Below are 18,068 nucleotides of genomic sequence, written 5' to 3'. Positions count from 1 at the left end.
CTGCTATACTGCTATAGTCTATGACAGACGTAGACACTGGTATAGTCTATGACAGACATTGACACTGCTATACTGCTATAGTCTATGACAGACATTGACACTGCTATACTGCTATAGTCTATGACAGACATTGACACTGCTATAGTCTATGACAGACATTGACACTGCTATAGTCTATGACAGACATTGACACTGCTATACTGCTATAGTCTATGACAGACATTGACACTGCTATAGTCTATGACAGACATTGACACTGCTATACTGCTATATTCTATGACAGACATTGACACTGCTATAGTCTATGACAGACATTGACACTGCTATACTGCTATAGTCTATGACAGACATTGACACTGCTATAGTCTATGACAGACATTGACACTGCTATACTGCTATATTCTATGACAGACATTGACACTGCTATAGTCTATGACAGACATTGACACTGCTATACTGCTATAGTCTATGACAGACATAGACACTGCTATAGTCTATGACAGACATTGACACTGCTATAGTCTATGACAGACATTGACACTGCTATAGTCTATGACAGACATTGACACTGCTATACTGCTATAGTCAGACAGACATTGACACTGCTATAGTCTATGACAGACGTTGACACTGCTATACTGCTGTAGTCTATGACAGACATTGACACTGCTATAGTCTATGACAGACATTGACACTGCTATACTGCTATAGTCTATGCCAGACATTGACACTGCTATAGTCTATGACAGACATTGACACTGCTATACTGCTATAGTCTATGACAGACATTGACACTGCTATAGTCTATGACAGACATTGACACTGCTATAGTCTATGACAGACGTAGACACTGCTATACTGCTATAGTCTATGACAGACATTGACACTGCTATAGTCTATGACAGACATAGACACTGCTATAGTCTATGACAGACATTGACACTGCTATAGTCTATGACAGACATTGACACTGCTATAGTCTATGACAGACATTGACACTGCTATAGTCTATGACAGACATTGACACTGCTATACTGCTATAGTCTATGACAGACATAGACACTGCTATAGTCTATGACAGACATTGACACTGCTATACTGCTATAGTCTATGACAGACATAGACACTGCTATACTGCTATAGTCTATGACAGACGTAGACACTGGTATAGTCTATGACAGACATTGACACTGCTATACTGCTATAGTCTATGACAGACATTGACACTGCTATACTGCTATAGTCTATGACAGACATTGACACTGCTATAGTCTATGACAGACATTGACACTGCTATAGTCTATGACAGACATTGACACTGCTATACTGCTATAGTCTATGACAGACATTGACACTGCTATAGTCTATGACAGACATTGACACTGCTATACTGCTATATTCTATGACAGACATTGACACTGCTATAGTCTATGACAGACATTGACACTGCTATACTGCTATAGTCTATGACAGACATTGACACTGCTATAGTCTATGACAGACATTGACACTGCTATACTGCTATATTCTATGACAGACATTGACACTGCTATAGTCTATGACAGACATTGACACTGCTATACTGCTATAGTCTATGACAGACATAGACACTGCTATAGTCTATGACAGACATTGACACTGCTATAGTCTATGACAGACATTGACACTGCTATAGTCTATGACAGACATTGACACTGCTATACTGCTATAGTCTATGACAGACATTGACACTGCTATAGTCTATGACAGACGTAGACACTGCTATACTGCTGTAGTCTATGACAGACATTGACACTGCTATAGTCTATGACAGACATTGACACTGCTATACTGCTATAGTCTATGCCAGACATTGACACTGCTATAGTCTATGACAGACATTGACACTGCTATACTGCTATAGTCTATGACAGACATTGACACTGCTATAGTCTATGACAGACATTGACACTGCTATAGTCTATGACAGACGTAGACACTGCTATACTGCTATAGTCTATGACAGACATTGACACTGCTATAGTCTATGACAGACATAGACACTGCTATAGTCTATGACAGACATTGACACTGCTATAGTCTATGACAGACATTGACACTGCTATAGTCTATGACAGACATTGACACTGCTATACTGCTATAGTCTATGACAGACATTGACACTGCTATAGTCTATGACAGACATTGACACTGCTATGCTGCTATAGTCTATGACAGACATTGACACTGCTATAGTCTATGACAGACATTGACACTGCTATACTGCTATAGTCTATGACAGACATTGACACTGCTATAGTCTATGACAGACATTGACACTGCTATACTGCTATAGTCTATGACAGACATTGACACTGCTATAGTCTATGACAGAAGCAGGTCCCACGGCCGAGTTAAGAGGTTTTGGAAGACTTTCATTGTACACCGGCGTCTGGGATGCTATGCTATGGGATGCTATGCTATGGGATGCAATAATATGGGATGCTATGCTATGGGATGCTATGCTATGGGATGCTATGCTATGGGATGCTATGCTATGGGATGCTATGCTATGGGATGCAATGCTATGGGATGCTATGCCACGGGATGCAATGCTACGGGATGCTATGCTATGCTATGGGATGCAATGCTATGGGATGCTATGCCACGGGATGCAATGCTACGGGATGCTATGCTATGGGATGCTATGCTATGCTATATAAACGTATGAATTTAATATATTGCACATGTACTTTCTATGATAGTTTTACAGTTATTACAATCCTTTAGATGAATATGTATAGTCTATGACCCTACACAATGGGTGTCTCTAAATTAACACAAATATCATGATTACTCATCTCTAAGGAAGCCCCTGAAAAAAAATATAATCTTTGTGATGATATAATCCCAGACTATTTACATTTGACATTTTAGTCATTCAGCAGACGTTCTTATTCAGAGTGATTTACAGTCAGTTCATTTATCTGAAGAACAGTCAGTTCATTAATCTGAAGAACAGTCAGTTCATTTATCTGAAGAACAGTCAGTTCATTTATCTGAAGAACAGTCAGTTCATTTATCTGAAGAACAGTCAGTTCATTTATCTGAAGAACAGTCAGTGCATTAATCTGAAGAACAGTCATTCATTCGTCTGAAGAACAGTCATTCATTCGTCTGAAGAACAGTCATTAATTTGTCTGAAGAACAGTCATTCATTCGTCTGAAGAACAGTCATTCATTCGTCTGAAGAACAGTCAGTTCATTAATCTGAAGAACAGTCAGTTCATTAATCTGAAGAACAGTCATTGATTCGTCTGAAGAACAGTCATTGATTCGTCTGAAGAACAGTCATTCATTCGTCTGAAGAACAGTCAGTTCATTAATCTAATGAACAGTCAGTTTATTCGTCTGATGAACAGTCAGTTCATTAATCTGAAGAACAGTCAGTTTATGAATCTGAAGAACAGTCAGTCATTAATCTGAAGAACAGTCAGTTTATTAATCTGAAGAACAGTCAGTCATTAATCTAATGAACAGTCAGTCATTAATCTGAAGAACAGTCAGTCATTAATCTGAAGAACAGTCAGTTCATTAATCTGAAGAACAGTCAGTTTATTAATCTGAAGAACAGTCAGTCATTAATCTGAAGAACAGTCAGTTCATTAATCTGATGAACAGTCAGTTCATTAATCTGAAGAACAGTCAGTCATTAATCTGAAGAACAGTCAGTTCATTATTCTGAAGAACAGTCAGTTCATTAATCTGATGAATAGTCAGTTCATTATCTGAAGAACAGTCAGTTCATTAATCTGAAGAACAGTCAGTTCATTCATCTGAAGAACAGTCAGTTCATTAATCTGAAGAACAGTCAGTTCATTAATCTGAAGAACAGTCAGTTCATTAATCTGAAGAACAGTCAGTCATTAATCTGAAGAACAGTCAGTTCATTAATATGAAGAACAGTCAGTTTATTCATCTGAAGAACAGTCAGTTCATTCATCTGAAGAACAGTCAGTCATTAATCTGATGAACAGTCAGTTCATTAATCTGATGAACAGTCAGTTTATTCATCTGAAGAACAGTCAGTTCATTAATCTGATGAACAGTCAGTTCATTAATCTGAAGAACAGTCAGTCATTCATCTGAAGAACAGTCAGTTCATTAATCTGAAGAACAGTCAGTCATTAATCTGAAGAACAGTCAGTCATTCATCTGAAGAACAGTCAGTTCATTCATCTGAAGAACAGTCAGTTCATTAATCTGAAGAACAGTCAGTCATTAATCTGAAGAACAGTCAGTCATTCATCTGAAGAACAGTCAGTCATTCATCTGAAGAACAGTCAGTCATTCATTCTTTAATTTGTATCGTTATTTAACAAGTCAATTAAGAACAAATCCTCTTTTATAATACCAAGAGGCAAAAGGCCTCCTGCAGGGATGGGTGGCTGGTATTAAAAATAAAAATGTAGGACAAAACACACATCACGAGAAGAGAGATACCACAACATTACATAAAGAGAGACCTAAGACAACAACACAGCATGGTAGAAACACATGACAGCACAGCATGATAGCAACACAACATGGTAGCAACACAACATGGTAGCAGAACAACATGGTAGCAGCACAACATGGTAGCAGAACAACATGGTAGCAGCACAACATGGTAGCAGCACAACATGGTAGCAGCACAACATGGTAGCAACACAGCATGGTAGCAACACAACATGGTAGCAGCACAACATGGTAGCAGCACAACATGGTAGCAGTACAAAACATGCTACAAACATTAGGACAGACAACAGCACAAAGGGCAAGAAGGCAGAGACAACGATACATCACTCGAAGCAGCCACAACTGTCAGTAAGAGAGTCCATGATTGAGTCTTTGAATGAAGAGATGGAGATAAAACTGTCCAGTGTTTTTTTCAGCTCGTTCCAGTCGCTACCTTCAACGAACTGAAAATATGAGCGACCCAGAGATGTGGGTGCTTTGGGGACCTTTAACAGAATGCGACTGGCAGAATGGGGGTTGTATGTGGAGGATGAGGGCTGCAGTAGATATCTCAGATAGGAGGGAGTGAGCCCTAAGAGGGTTTTGTAAATAAACATCAACCAGTGGCTTTGTGCCGGGTATACAGAGATGAGGAGTTTAGAGTTCAGGAATGACGAGAGCACCCTTACCTGCCGATCTATAAATTACGTCTCCGTAATCTAGCATGGGTATTATGGTCATCTGAATCAGGGTTAGTTTGGCAGCTGGGGTGAAAGAGGAGTGATTATGATAGAGGAAACCAAGTCTAACCTTAGCCTGCAGCTTATCTCTGCTGAGAGAAGGACAGTGTACTGGACGATGGGGGGGCAGACTTCTTACGGAGCCACATGATCTTTGTCTTGGAGGTGTTCAGAACAAGGTTAAGGGCAGATAAAGCTTGTTGGACACTAAGAAAGCTTGGTTGTAGAGCATTTAACACAAACTCCAGGGAGGGGCCAGCGGAGTATATGACTATATCATCTGCATATAAATGGATGAGAGAGCTTCCTACTGCCTGAGCTATATTGTTGATGTAAATTGAGAAGAGCGTGGGGCCTAGGATCGAGCCCTGGGGTACTCCCTTGCCTCAGAGACAACAACACTCCTTAGCCAATCCATAAGAATGGAATGGTCTGCTGTATCAAAAGCTTAAAAATAGCAGCACAACATTGCACAAAATCAAGGGCAGTGGTGACGTAATGTAGGACCTTTAAAGTTATACCTCATAATGACAAAGTGAAAACATGTTTTTTGAAATTTGTGCAGTTGTTTTTGTAAATGAAATACGGAAATACACTATATATACAAAGGTATGTGGACACCCCTTCAAATGAATGAATGGATTCAGCTATTTCAGCCATACCCATTGCTGACAAGTGTATACAATCGAGCCATCCAATCTCCAAAGACAAACATTGGCAGTAGAATGGCTTTACGGAAGAGCTCAGTGACTTTCAATGTGGCACTGTCATAAGATTGCCAACAAGTCAGTTCGTTAAATTTCTGCTCTGCTAGAGTGGCCCCGGTCAACTGGAAATGCTGTTGTTGTGTGGAAACGTCTAGGAGCAACAACGGCTTAGCCGCGAAGTGGTAGACCAAACAAGCAGGACAGAGCGCGTAAAAATGGTCTGTCATTGGTTGCAACACTCATGACCGAGTTCCAAACTGCCTCTGGAAGCAACAAGATCTGTTCGTTGGGAGCTTTATGAAATGGGTTTCCATGGTTGAGCAGCCGCACACAAGCCTAAGATCACCATGCGCAACGCAGTGGAAACATGTTCTCTGGAGTGATGAATCACGCTTCACCATCAGGCAAGGAGAACGTTACCTGCCCGAATGCATAGCACAAACTGTAAAGTTTGGAGGAGGAGGAATAATGGTCTGGGGCTTTTTGTCATGGTTCCGGCCCCTTAGTTCCAGTGAAGGGAAATCTTAACGCTACAGCATACAATGACAGTCTAGACGATTCTGTGCCTCCAACTTCGTGGCAACAGTTTGGGAAAGGCTTTTTGCTGTTTCAGCTTGACAATGCCCCCGTGCACAAAGCGAGGTCCATGCAGAAATGGTTTATCGAGATCGGTGTGGAAGAACTTGACTGGCCTGCGCAGAGCCTGGACCTAAACCCCATCAAACACATTAGGAGTGAATTGGAACGCCGGCTGCGAGCCAGGCCTTATCGCCCAACATCAGTGCCCGACCTCACTAATGCTCTTGTGGCTGAATGGAAGCAAGTCCCCAGTAGATGTTCCAACATCAACTGGAAAGCCTTCCCAGAAGAGTGAAAGCCAGTATAGCAGCAAAGGGGGGACCAACTCCATATTAATGCCCATGATTTTGGAATGAGATGTTTGACAAACAGGTGTATACTTTTGGCCATGTTGTGTATTTTTTGGTGCAGATTGGGACGCTCTTAAAGGGGAAATGAATCGTTATTAGTAAGGAACTATGACAATAATTAAAATAAACACTTTAATCTATAAAAAAAAAATTGTCACAGAAAATAGATCATTTGCAGTATGGATCAGATGAGATGGAGGTCATTACCACTAATAAGGACATTTTAGATATGCCGCAGAATGTTTAAACACACCAAGATGTTCCACAAGCAGATGTCCACATACCTTTGGTCATGTAGTGTATCTCATTTATTCACACCTCTGAGTCAATACATGTTAGAATCACCTTTGGCAGCGATTTCAGCTATGAGTCTATCTGGTCTCCCCTCAGAGCTTTGCACACCTGGGTTGTACAATATTTGCACATATATTGTTTTTATAAATCTTCAAGCTCTGTCAAGTTGGTTGTTGATCATTGCTAGTCAGCCATTTTCAATATTATAATATATAATATTATATATATAATATTTTAAAATATTCATTTTCGGGTTTCGAAAGAAATAGTGCAGAATGCTAACTCCCATTCGTGTAAGCTGGTAGCATAGCTAGCTATATACAAACCGCCGATGGTTATTTTTATAATTGCAAGGCAGTTGATGATGACATCAACATGTATTGGGGTTGACCTCCATACCATTATACTTCAATTTTTTACCTCAACATGGTGTGAAAGACACATAGAAACAGTAGGCAAATTTTTCTGGGGTGCAATCAGGAAATTGAGTGGCGTTGCCATGGCATTTCCATTGTTTCAGTGAAATGCGATGGGATCTCTTTCCTGCATCTATACTATTGTCGGGTTTTACTTGCATGTCTTCTCTTCTAGGTCGCCATCGTCATCAAGTACTTCTGCCAGTTTGGCTTTTTCCCCTTCAACCAGAACCCGAAGGTGAATGGGAATAAACCCTACCACCCTCCAAACATCATCGGAGTGGAGAAGAAAGATGGATACGTCGTCTATGACCTCATACAACTTCTGGCGCTCTTCTTCCACAGGTCCATCCTGAAGGTACGGCTGATCTAGGATCAGGTCTTTCAGGTCTTTGTTATTATCAAATAGGTATTACTTACATCTCTTGGTCTCGGATCGTAATACAATGTGATTGTTTTGTTTCGTACTCTATTGGTACCCTACCTTTCCTCTACACTCTCCCGTCGTAGTGTCATGGTCTCTGGGACGAAGACGACCTTAAGGACACCAAGAAGGAGATCCTTCGCCAGGACACTGAGTCGAAGGAAGATGAGAAGGAGAGGGACGCCACTCCCGTGCCGTCCTACCCCCGCCAGAGGAAGGGGTCGACACAGACCCTCAGGTCTATAAATCTGGGCGTGGGCACCTCCGTGGACTCCATGCACTACCACCAGCAACAGCAGCAGACCTACCAGAGAAGAAAGAGCTCCAGTGGAGGGTCTCATATCTCCCACCAGTCAGTCCACTCTGTACGCTCCAAGAGAGGTCAGGGACATACTTTACTTGGCAACTTTACATTTACATTCCACATGTTAGTCATTTAGCAGACGCTCTTATCCAGAGCGACTTAGTGAGTGTCTTCCATTTTCATATTCCTTTGTGCTTGTCCCCCGTGGGATTCGAACCCACAACCCTGGCATTGCAAGTGCCATGCACTCTATACTCTACTTTCCTTGGCTACTTACTATATGTTATGTGGCTACTTACTGTACATTACTGTACTTGACTACTTACTGTACTTTACTTGACTACTTACTGTACTTTACTTGACTACTTACTGTACTTTACTTGACTACTTACTGTACCTTACTTGACTACTTACTGTACCTTACTTTACTTGACTACTTACTGTACCTTACTTTACTTGACTACTTACTTTACTTTACTTGACTACTTACTGTACCTTTCCTTACTGCTTACTGTACTTTACTTGACTTGACTACTTACTGTACCTTACTTTACTTGACTACTTACTGTACTTTACTTGACTACTTACTGTACCTTTCCTTACTACTTACTGTACTTTACTTGACTTGACTACTTACTGTACCTTACTTTACTTGACTACTTACTGTACCTTACTTTACTTGACTACTTACTGTACCTTACTTTACTTGACTACTTACTGTACTTTACTTTACTTGACTACTTACTGTACCTTACTTTACTTGACTACTTACTGTACCTTACTTTACTTGACTACTTACTGTACTTTACTTTACTTGACTACTTACTGTACCTTACTTTACTTGACTACTTACTGTACTTTACTTGGCTACTTACTGTACTTTACTTGACTACTTACTGTACTTGACTGCTTACTGTACTTTACTTGACTACTTACTGTACCTTACTTGACTTGACTACTTACTGTACCTTACTTGACTTGACTACTTACTGTACTTTACTTTACTTGACTACTTACTGTACTTTACTTGGCTACTTACTGTACTTGACTTGACTTGACTACTTACTGTACCTTACTTTACGTGGCTACTTACTGTACTTTACTTTACTTGACTACTTACTGTACTTTACTTGGCTACTTACTGTACTTTACTTGGCTACTTACTGTACTTTACTTTACTTGACTACTTACTGTACTTTGCTTGACTCGACTACTTACTGTACCTTACTTTACGTGGCTCCTTACTGTACTTTACTTGACTACTTACTGTACCTTACTTTACTTGGCTACTTACTGTAATTTACTTGGCTACTTAATGTACTTTATTTGGCAACTTACTGTACATTACTTGACTACTTACTGTACTTTACTTTACTTGACCACTTACTGTACCTTACTTTACTCGACTACTTACTGTACCTTACTTAACTTGACTACTTACTGTACTTTACTTTGCTTGACTACTTACTGTACATTTACTTGACTACTGTATCTTACTTTACTTGACTACTTACTGTACCTTACTTGACTACTTACTGTACTTTACTTGACTACTTACTGTACCTTACTTTACTTGGCTACTTACTGTACTGTACTTTACTTGTCTACTTACTGTACTTTACTTGACTACTTACTGTACTTGACTTGGCTACTTAGTTTACTTTACTTGACTACTTACTGTACATTACTTGACTACTTACTGTACCTTACTTTACTTGACTACTTACTGTACCTTACTTTACTTGGCTACTTACTGTACTGTACTTTACTTGTCTACTTACTGTACTTTACTTGACTACTTACTGTACTTGACTTGGCTACTTAGTTTACTTTACTTGACTACTTACTGTACATTACTTGACTACTTACTGTACCTTACTTTACTTGACTACTTACTGTAGCTTACTTTACTTGACTACTTACTGTACTTTACTTTACTTGACTACTTACTTGTACCTTACCTTACTACTTACTGTACTTTACTTGACTACTTAATGTACTTTACTTGACTACATACTGTACTTTACTTGACTACTTACTGTACTTTACTTGACTACTTACAGTACCTTACTTTACTTGGCTACTTACTGTTCTGTACTTTACTTGTCTACTTACTGTACTTTACTTGACTACTTACTGTACTTGACTTGGCTACTTACTTTACTTGTCTACTTACTTTACTTGACTTTGCTACTTACTGTACTTTACTTGACTACTTACTGTACCTTACCTTACTACTTACTGTACTTTACTTGACTACTTAATGTACTTTACTTGACTACTTACTGTACTTTACTTGACTACTTACTGTACTTTACTTGACTACTTACTGTACTTTACTTGACTACTTACTGTACTTTACTTGACTTGACTACTTACTGTACTTTACTTGACTTGACTACTTACGGTACCTTACTTTACTTGACTACTTACTGTACCTTACTTTACTTGACTACTTAATGTACTTTACTTGACTACTTAATGCACTTTACTTGACTACTTACTGTACTTTACTTGACTACTTAATGTACTTTACTTGACTACTTAATGTACTTTACTTGACTACTTACTGTACCTTACTTTACTTGACTACTTAATGTACTTTACTTGACTACTTGCTGTACCTTACTTTACTTGACTACTTACTGTACTTTACTTGACTACTTACTGTACTTTACTTGACTACTTACTGTACTTTACTTGACTACTTACTGTACCTTACTTGACTTGACTACTTAATGTACTTTACTTGACTACTTACTGTACCTTACTTTACTTGACTACTTACTGTACCTTACTTTACTTGACTACTTACTGTACCTTACTTTACTTGACTACTTACTGTACTTTACTTGACTTGACTACTTACTGTACCTTACTTTACTTGACTACTGACTGTACTTTACTTGACTACTTACTGTACTTTACTTGACTACTTACTGTACCTTACTTTACTTGACTACTTAATGTACTTTACTTGACTACTTAATGTACTTTACTTGACTACTTACTGTACTTTACTTGACTACTTAATGTACTTTACTTGACTACTTAATGTACTTTACTTGACTACTTACTGTACTTGACTTGACTACTTACTGTACCTTACTTTACTTGACTACTTACTGTACTTTACTTGACTACTTACTGTACCTTACTTGACTACTTACTGTACTTTACTTGACTACTTAATGGACTTTACTTGACCACTTACTGTACCTTACTTTACTTGACCACTTACTGTACCTTACTTTACTTGACTACTTAATTTACTTTACTTGACTACTTACTGTACTTTACTTGACTACTTACTGTACTTTACTTGACTACTTAATTTACTTTACTTGACTACTTAATTTACTTTACTTGACTACTTACTGTACTTTACTTGACTATTTACTGTACTTTACTTGACTACTTACTGTACTTTACTTGACTACTTACTGTACTTTACTTGACTACTTAATTTACTTTACTTGACTACTTACTGTACTTTACTTGACTACTTAATGTACTTTACTTGACTACTTAATGTACTTTACTTGACTACTTACTGTACCTGACTTTACTTGACTACTTACTGTACCTTACTTTACTTGACTTCTTACTGTACCTTACTTGCCTACTCACTTAACTTACCAACTTATTTTACTTAGCTAATTAGCCACTTTACTTTACAATAGGGATGGGGCCTTGCTCAATACATTTAGAGATGTAAGCTCATTAAATCTAGCCTTTAGCTCGTTGACATGCGTTGCCATCGTTTCCCCAGGCAGCACCAACTCCAGGAACAGTAGCCGTAGAGATTGGAGTGAGGTGTCAGTGCAGCAGAAGACCAAGAAACAGCTGATCATGGAGAAACTCAAAGAACAGATGATCAAAGCCAAGACCTTCACTATCAGGAGGTGGGCTTGATTGATTGACTAATTGATTGACTAAATGGCTCTTTGTCATAAAATGAACCTAACATAATATTCTTGTACGTTTGTTTTGTATTCTCTCCAGGACCATGAAGGTGTACCTGCCCGTCCGTCTGTTCTTCTACAACCTTCTCCATCCAGAGTACAGCGCTTTAACAGATGTCTATGTCCCCATGTTCCTGGCCGACACCGTCGACTTCATCATCATCGTCTTCGGTTTTTCTGCTTTTGGGGTACGTACGTGTAGCTAGTCTCTTTACATCTGACATGATCTTATCATCCCGTCGGAAACAGTCAACAGGGTCCTGTGTGCCTCAGTCGGTCTTGGGAACACCAAAGTAATGGGTTCAATTCCCGCTCTGATCACATATTAAAAATGTGACATTAATTACTTCTCCTCAGAAACACTCAACGGGAGCCGACTTCACGTCGTCTCTGTCGGAGGACCAGGTTCCCGGAGCCTTCCTGGTGATGATTCTGATCCAGTTTGGGACCATGGTGGTGGACCGGGCCCTGTACCTCAAGAAGACAGTGCTGGGGAAGGTCATCTTCCAGGTGATCCTGGTGTTCGGGATCCACTTCTGGATGTTCTTCATCCTGCCCGGACTCTCAGATAGGTAAATACTCACCTTGTGATGTTCATTTGTTAATTGGTTAATTAGTTACTGGATCCATATCTGTATGTTCCGTGTTTATCATGAGTCCCTATGGGGTAGGGGCTTAAGGATGTATCTTTAGTAACCGTGTTTATCATGAGTCCCTATGGGGTAGGGGCTTAAGGATGTATCTTTAGTAACCGTGTTTATCATGAGTCCCTATGGGGTAGGGGCTTAAGGATGTATCTTTAGTAACCGTGTTTATCATGAGTCCCTATGGGGTAGGGGCTTGTGATCGATTAAGGATGTATCTTTAGTAACCGTGTTTATCATGAGTCCCTATGGGGTAGGGGCTTAAGGATGTATCTTTAGTAACCGTGTATGAGTCCCTATGGGGTTAGGGGCTTAAGGATGTATCATTAGTAACCGTGTTTATTATGAGTCCCTATGGGGTAGGGGCTTGTGATCGATTAAGGATGTATCTTTAGTAACCGTGTTTATCATTAGTCCCTATGGGGTAGGGGCTTGTGATCGATTAAGGATGTATCTTTAGTAACCGTGTTTATCATGAGTCCCTATGGGGTAGGGGCTTAAGGATGTATCTTTAGTAACCGTGTTTATCATGAGTCCCTATGGGGTAGGGGCTTGTGATCGATTAAGGATGTATCTTTAGTAACCGTGTTTATCATGAGTCCCTATGGGGTAGGGGCTTAAGGATGTATCTTTAGTAACCGTGTTTATCATGAGTCCCTATGGGGTAGGGGCTTGTGATCGATTAAGGATGTATCTTTAGTAACCGTGTTTATCATGAGTCCCTATGGGGTAGGGGCTTGTGATCGATTAAGGATGTATCTTTAGTAACCGTGTTTATCATGAGTCCCTATGGGGTAGGGGCTTAAGGATGTATCTTTAGTAACCGTGTATGAGTCCCTATGGGGTTAGGGGCTTAAGGATGTATCATTAGTAACCGTGTTTATCATGAGTCCCTATGGGGTAGGGGCTTGTGATCGATTAAGGATGTATCATTAGTAACCGTGTTTATCATTAGTAACCGTGTTTATCATTAGTAACCGTGTTTATCAGGGTTTGTACCTCTGTCCACTTTGCAGGCGTTTCAATGAGAACACAGTAGCCAAGCTGTGGTACTTCATCAAGTGTATATACTTTGGGCTGTCAGCCTATCAGATCCGCTGTGGCTACCCCACCAGGGTCCTGGGTAACTGCCTCACCAAGAGCTACAATTACACCAACCTCTTCATGTTTCAAGGGTGAGTTTGGACACGGTAGGATGTAGTAAGACATTCAAAACATATATTCAAGTCACATTCAACATACAGTGACTTGGGAAAATATTCAGACTCCTTTTTTACGTTACAGCTCAAACCTACACACAATACCCCATAATGACAAATCAAAAACTTTTTTACATTTTTTTTATTGCAAATTTATGAAAACATTTAAAACAGAAATACCTTATTGACATCAGTATTCAGAGCCTTTGCTATGAGACTTGAAATTGAGCTCAAGTGCATCCTGTTTACATTGATCATCCTTGAGATGTTTCTACAACTTCTCTGGATTCCACCATTGGAAAACCTGCTCCAGAGCGCTCAGGACATCAGACTGGGGCGAAGGTTCACCTTCCAACAAGACAACGACCCTAAGCACACAGGCAGGAGTGGCTTCAGGACAAGTCTCTGAATGTCCTTGAGTGGCCCAGCCAGAAACCCGGACTTGAACCTGATCTAACATCTCTATAGAGACCTGAGAATTGCTGTGCTGCGACGCTCCCCATCCAACCTGACAGAGAGCGAGAGGATCTGTGGAGAAGAATGGGAGAAATTACACAAATACAGGTGTGCCAAACGTCATACCAAAGAAGACTCAAGGCTGTAATCGCTGCCAATGGTGCTTCAACAAAGTACTGACTAAAGGGTCTGATACTTATGTAAATGTGATGTTTAAGTTTTAATTTTTTTTTTTTTTTTTAAACATTTGCTAAATTTTCTACAAATCTGTTTTTGCTTTGTCATTATGGGTTATTGTGATGTCATTATGGTTTATTGTGATGTCATTATGGGTTATTGTGATGTCATTATGGGTTATTGTGATGTCATTATGGGTTATTGTATGTTGATTGATAAAGGGAAAAAAACAATTTTATCCATTTTAGAATAAGACTGTAACTTAACAAAATGTGGAAAAAGGGGTCAAGGCTTCTGAATACTTGTAGAATGTACTGAATACCACTGGTGCACAATGTGCAAGTCTCAAATTGTGCACCAGGGTTGTAAGTACTTGAGTCCCGGACTCGTAACATGACTCAGACTCAACCAGTAGTCACAAATTCTCTCTCCCTTGTATAATTCAACATGCTATATGTGAGAAATAGGCTGTGATTTGAGTGTCTCAACCCCAGTGTTCCCCTTCCAGGTTCCGTATGATCCCGTTCCTGTCTGAGTTGCGTGCGGTGATGGACTGGGTCTGGACCGACACCTCTCTGTCTTTATCCTCTTGGATCTGTGTGGAAGATATCTACGCTCACATCTTCGTCCTCAAGTGCTGGAGGGAGTCAGAGAGGGTAGGTTGTGTATCCTTCACCGAAATCTTCACATCTCTTTACTTTTTCCACATGTTGTTGTGTTACAGATGGAAATTCAGATGGATCAAATTGGGATAATTTTTTGCCTACACACAATACCCCATAATGTCAAAGTGAAATGATGTTTATAGACATTTTTACAATTGAATTAAAAATGAAAAGCTGAAATGTCTTGGGTTAATAAGTATTCAACCCCTTTGCTATGGCAAGCCTACATAACTTCAGGAGGTACACCTATAGTCCTCCTCTCCCCCCCAGTTGTATCCTCAGTCCACACCTATAGTCCTCTCCTCTCCCTTGGTTTCCTCAGTCCATAACTATAGTCCTCCTCTCCCCTCCAGTGGTATCCTCAGTCCACAACTATAGTCCTCCTCTCCAGTGGTTTCCTCAGTCCATAACTATAGTCCTCCTCTCCAGTGGTTTCCTCAGTCCATAACTATAGTCCTCCTCTCCAGTGGTATCCTCAGCCCATAACTATAGTCCTCCTCTCCAGTGGTTTCCTCAGTCCATAACTATAGTCCTCTCCTCTCCAGTGGTTTCCTCAGTCCACACCTATAGTCCTCCTCTCCCCCCCCAGTGGTATCCTCAGTCCACACCTATAGTCCTCCTCTCCAGTGGTTTCCTCAGTCCATAACTCCAGTGGTTTCCTCAGTCCACACCTATAGTCCTCCTCTCCTCTCCAGTGGTTTCCTGAGTCCATAACTATAGTCCTCCTCTCCCCCCAGTTGTATCCTCAGTCCATAACTATAGTCCTCCTCTCCAGTGGTATCCTCAGTCCACAACTATAGTCCTCCTCTCCAGTGGTTTCCTCAGTCCATAACTATAGTCCTCCTCTCCCCCCACAGTGGTATCCTCAGTCCACAACTATAGTCCTCCTCTCCAGTGGTTTCCTCAGTCCATAACTATAGTCCTCCTCTCCCCTCCAGTGGTATCCTCAGTCCATAACTATAGTCCTCCTCTCCAGTGGTATCCTCAGTCCATAACTATAGTCCTCCTCTCCAGTGGTATCCTCAGTCCACAACTATAGTCCTCCTCTCCAGTGGTTTCCTCAGTCCATAACTATAGTCCTCTCCTCTCCAGTGGTTTCCTCAGTCCATAACTATAGTCCACTCCTCTCCAGTGGTATCCTCAGCCCATAACTATAGTCCTCCTCTCCAGTGGTATCCTCAGCCCATAACTATAGTCCTCCTCTCCAGTGGTATCCTCAGTCCATAACTATAGTCCTGCTCTCCCGTGGTATCCTCAGTCCATAACTACAGTCCTCTTCTCCCGTGGTATCCTCAGCCCATAACTATAGTCCTCCTCTCCAGTGGTATCCTCAGTCCATAACTATAGTCCTCTCCTCTCCAGCGGTTTCCTCAGTCCATAACTATAGTTCTCTCCTCTCCAGTGGTATCCTTAGTCCATAACTATAATCCTCCTCTCCAGTGGTTTCCTCAGTCCATAACTATAGTCCTCCTCTCCAGTGGTATCCTCAGTCCATAACTAAAGTCCTCTCCTCTCCAGTGGTTTCCTCAGTCCATAACTATAGTCCTGCTCTCCCCCTCCAGAGATACCCCCAGCCGCGGGGCCAGGCGAAGAAGCCGGTGGTGAAGTATGGGATGGGAGGGATGATCGTCATGCTTCTGATCTGTATCATCTGGTTCCCTCTACTCTTCATGTCTCTGATCAAGTCTGTGGTGGGCGTGGTCAACAGACCACTGGACGTCTCCTTCTCCATCACCCTGGCCGGGTTCCAGGTGCTGTAGCAGCTCAGAACCTAGGCTCTACTACTGATAGGTCCATCAGTTGATCGGGATCAGTCAGTCAGACAGTTTTTTTGTTTGTTTGTTCTGTAGATTACATCTCTATGTTCTGTTTTGCAGCCGATCTTCACTATGAGTGCTCAGCAGAACCAGCTCAGAGAAGTCTCCAAACATGACATCCATGGCACCTTCATGAGCTCATACCAGTCCTATCCTGTAAGTACACGGTTACAAGTATTTTATGCGACTACTATGTGTGTTGTCTCACTGGGTTGGTAGGCCGAACATGGGACAAATCTCCATAGTAACCGAGGGACAATATTCTCATCCCTCCTGTCCTCCCCCAACAGGAAGCGATGCGGTGGTTGGAGTACTACATGCCAGAGGATCTGACCATAGCTGAGTTGGAGGGAAGCTCTAACAGTCTGTGGACCATCAGTCCTCCCAGTAGAACTAACATCATGGAGATGCTCAGCTCCAAGGAGCAGTTCCCCATCACTGTAGCTTGGTCTATCCAACGGTAATAACAGTCCCCCATCACTGTAGCTTGGTCTGTCCAATGGTAAGAACAGTCTCCCATCACTGTAGCTTGGTCTGTCCAACGGTAAGAACAGTCTCCCATCACTGTAGCTTGGTCTGTCCAACGGTAAGAACAGTCTCCCATCACTGTAGCTTGGTCTATCCAACGGTAATAACAGTCTCCCATCACTGTAGCTTGGTCTGTCCAACGGTAATAACAGTCCCCCATCACTGTAGCTTGGTCTGTCCAACGGTCAGAACAGTCCCCCATCACTGTAGCTTGGTCTGTCCAACGGTAAGAACAGTCCCCCATCACTGTAGCTTGGTCTGTCCAACGGTAAGAACAGTCCCCCATCACTGTAGCTTGGTCTGTCCAACGGTAAGAACAGTCTCCCA

General features: G+C 41.0%; 1 protein-coding gene across 1 annotated transcript in view; it reads left to right on the top strand.

The window, feature by feature from the left end:
- LOC124040701 (piezo-type mechanosensitive ion channel component 2-like) overlaps nucleotides 1-18,068 on the top strand; it is a 202,099-nt gene that overhangs the window by 170,289 nt on the left and 13,742 nt on the right. The window contains exons 41-50 of the mRNA XM_046357776.1: nucleotides 7,738-7,920; nucleotides 8,073-8,367; nucleotides 12,063-12,195; nucleotides 12,296-12,443; nucleotides 12,613-12,827; nucleotides 13,916-14,074; nucleotides 15,240-15,387; nucleotides 16,959-17,147; nucleotides 17,274-17,369; nucleotides 17,504-17,673. Of these exons, the coding sequence (XP_046213732.1) occupies nucleotides 7,738-7,920; nucleotides 8,073-8,367; nucleotides 12,063-12,195; nucleotides 12,296-12,443; nucleotides 12,613-12,827; nucleotides 13,916-14,074; nucleotides 15,240-15,387; nucleotides 16,959-17,147; nucleotides 17,274-17,369; nucleotides 17,504-17,673 (1,736 nt within the window). The remainder of the gene's footprint in view (nucleotides 1-7,737; nucleotides 7,921-8,072; nucleotides 8,368-12,062; nucleotides 12,196-12,295; nucleotides 12,444-12,612; nucleotides 12,828-13,915; nucleotides 14,075-15,239; nucleotides 15,388-16,958; nucleotides 17,148-17,273; nucleotides 17,370-17,503; nucleotides 17,674-18,068) is intronic.

This window comes from Oncorhynchus gorbuscha, linkage group LG08 (assembly GCF_021184085.1).
Source record: "Oncorhynchus gorbuscha isolate QuinsamMale2020 ecotype Even-year linkage group LG08, OgorEven_v1.0, whole genome shotgun sequence".
NCBI lineage: Eukaryota > Metazoa > Chordata > Actinopteri > Salmoniformes > Salmonidae > Oncorhynchus > Oncorhynchus gorbuscha.
The sequence above is the reverse complement of the archived record's forward strand: the minus strand, read 5'-3'. Positions and strand labels throughout refer to the sequence as shown.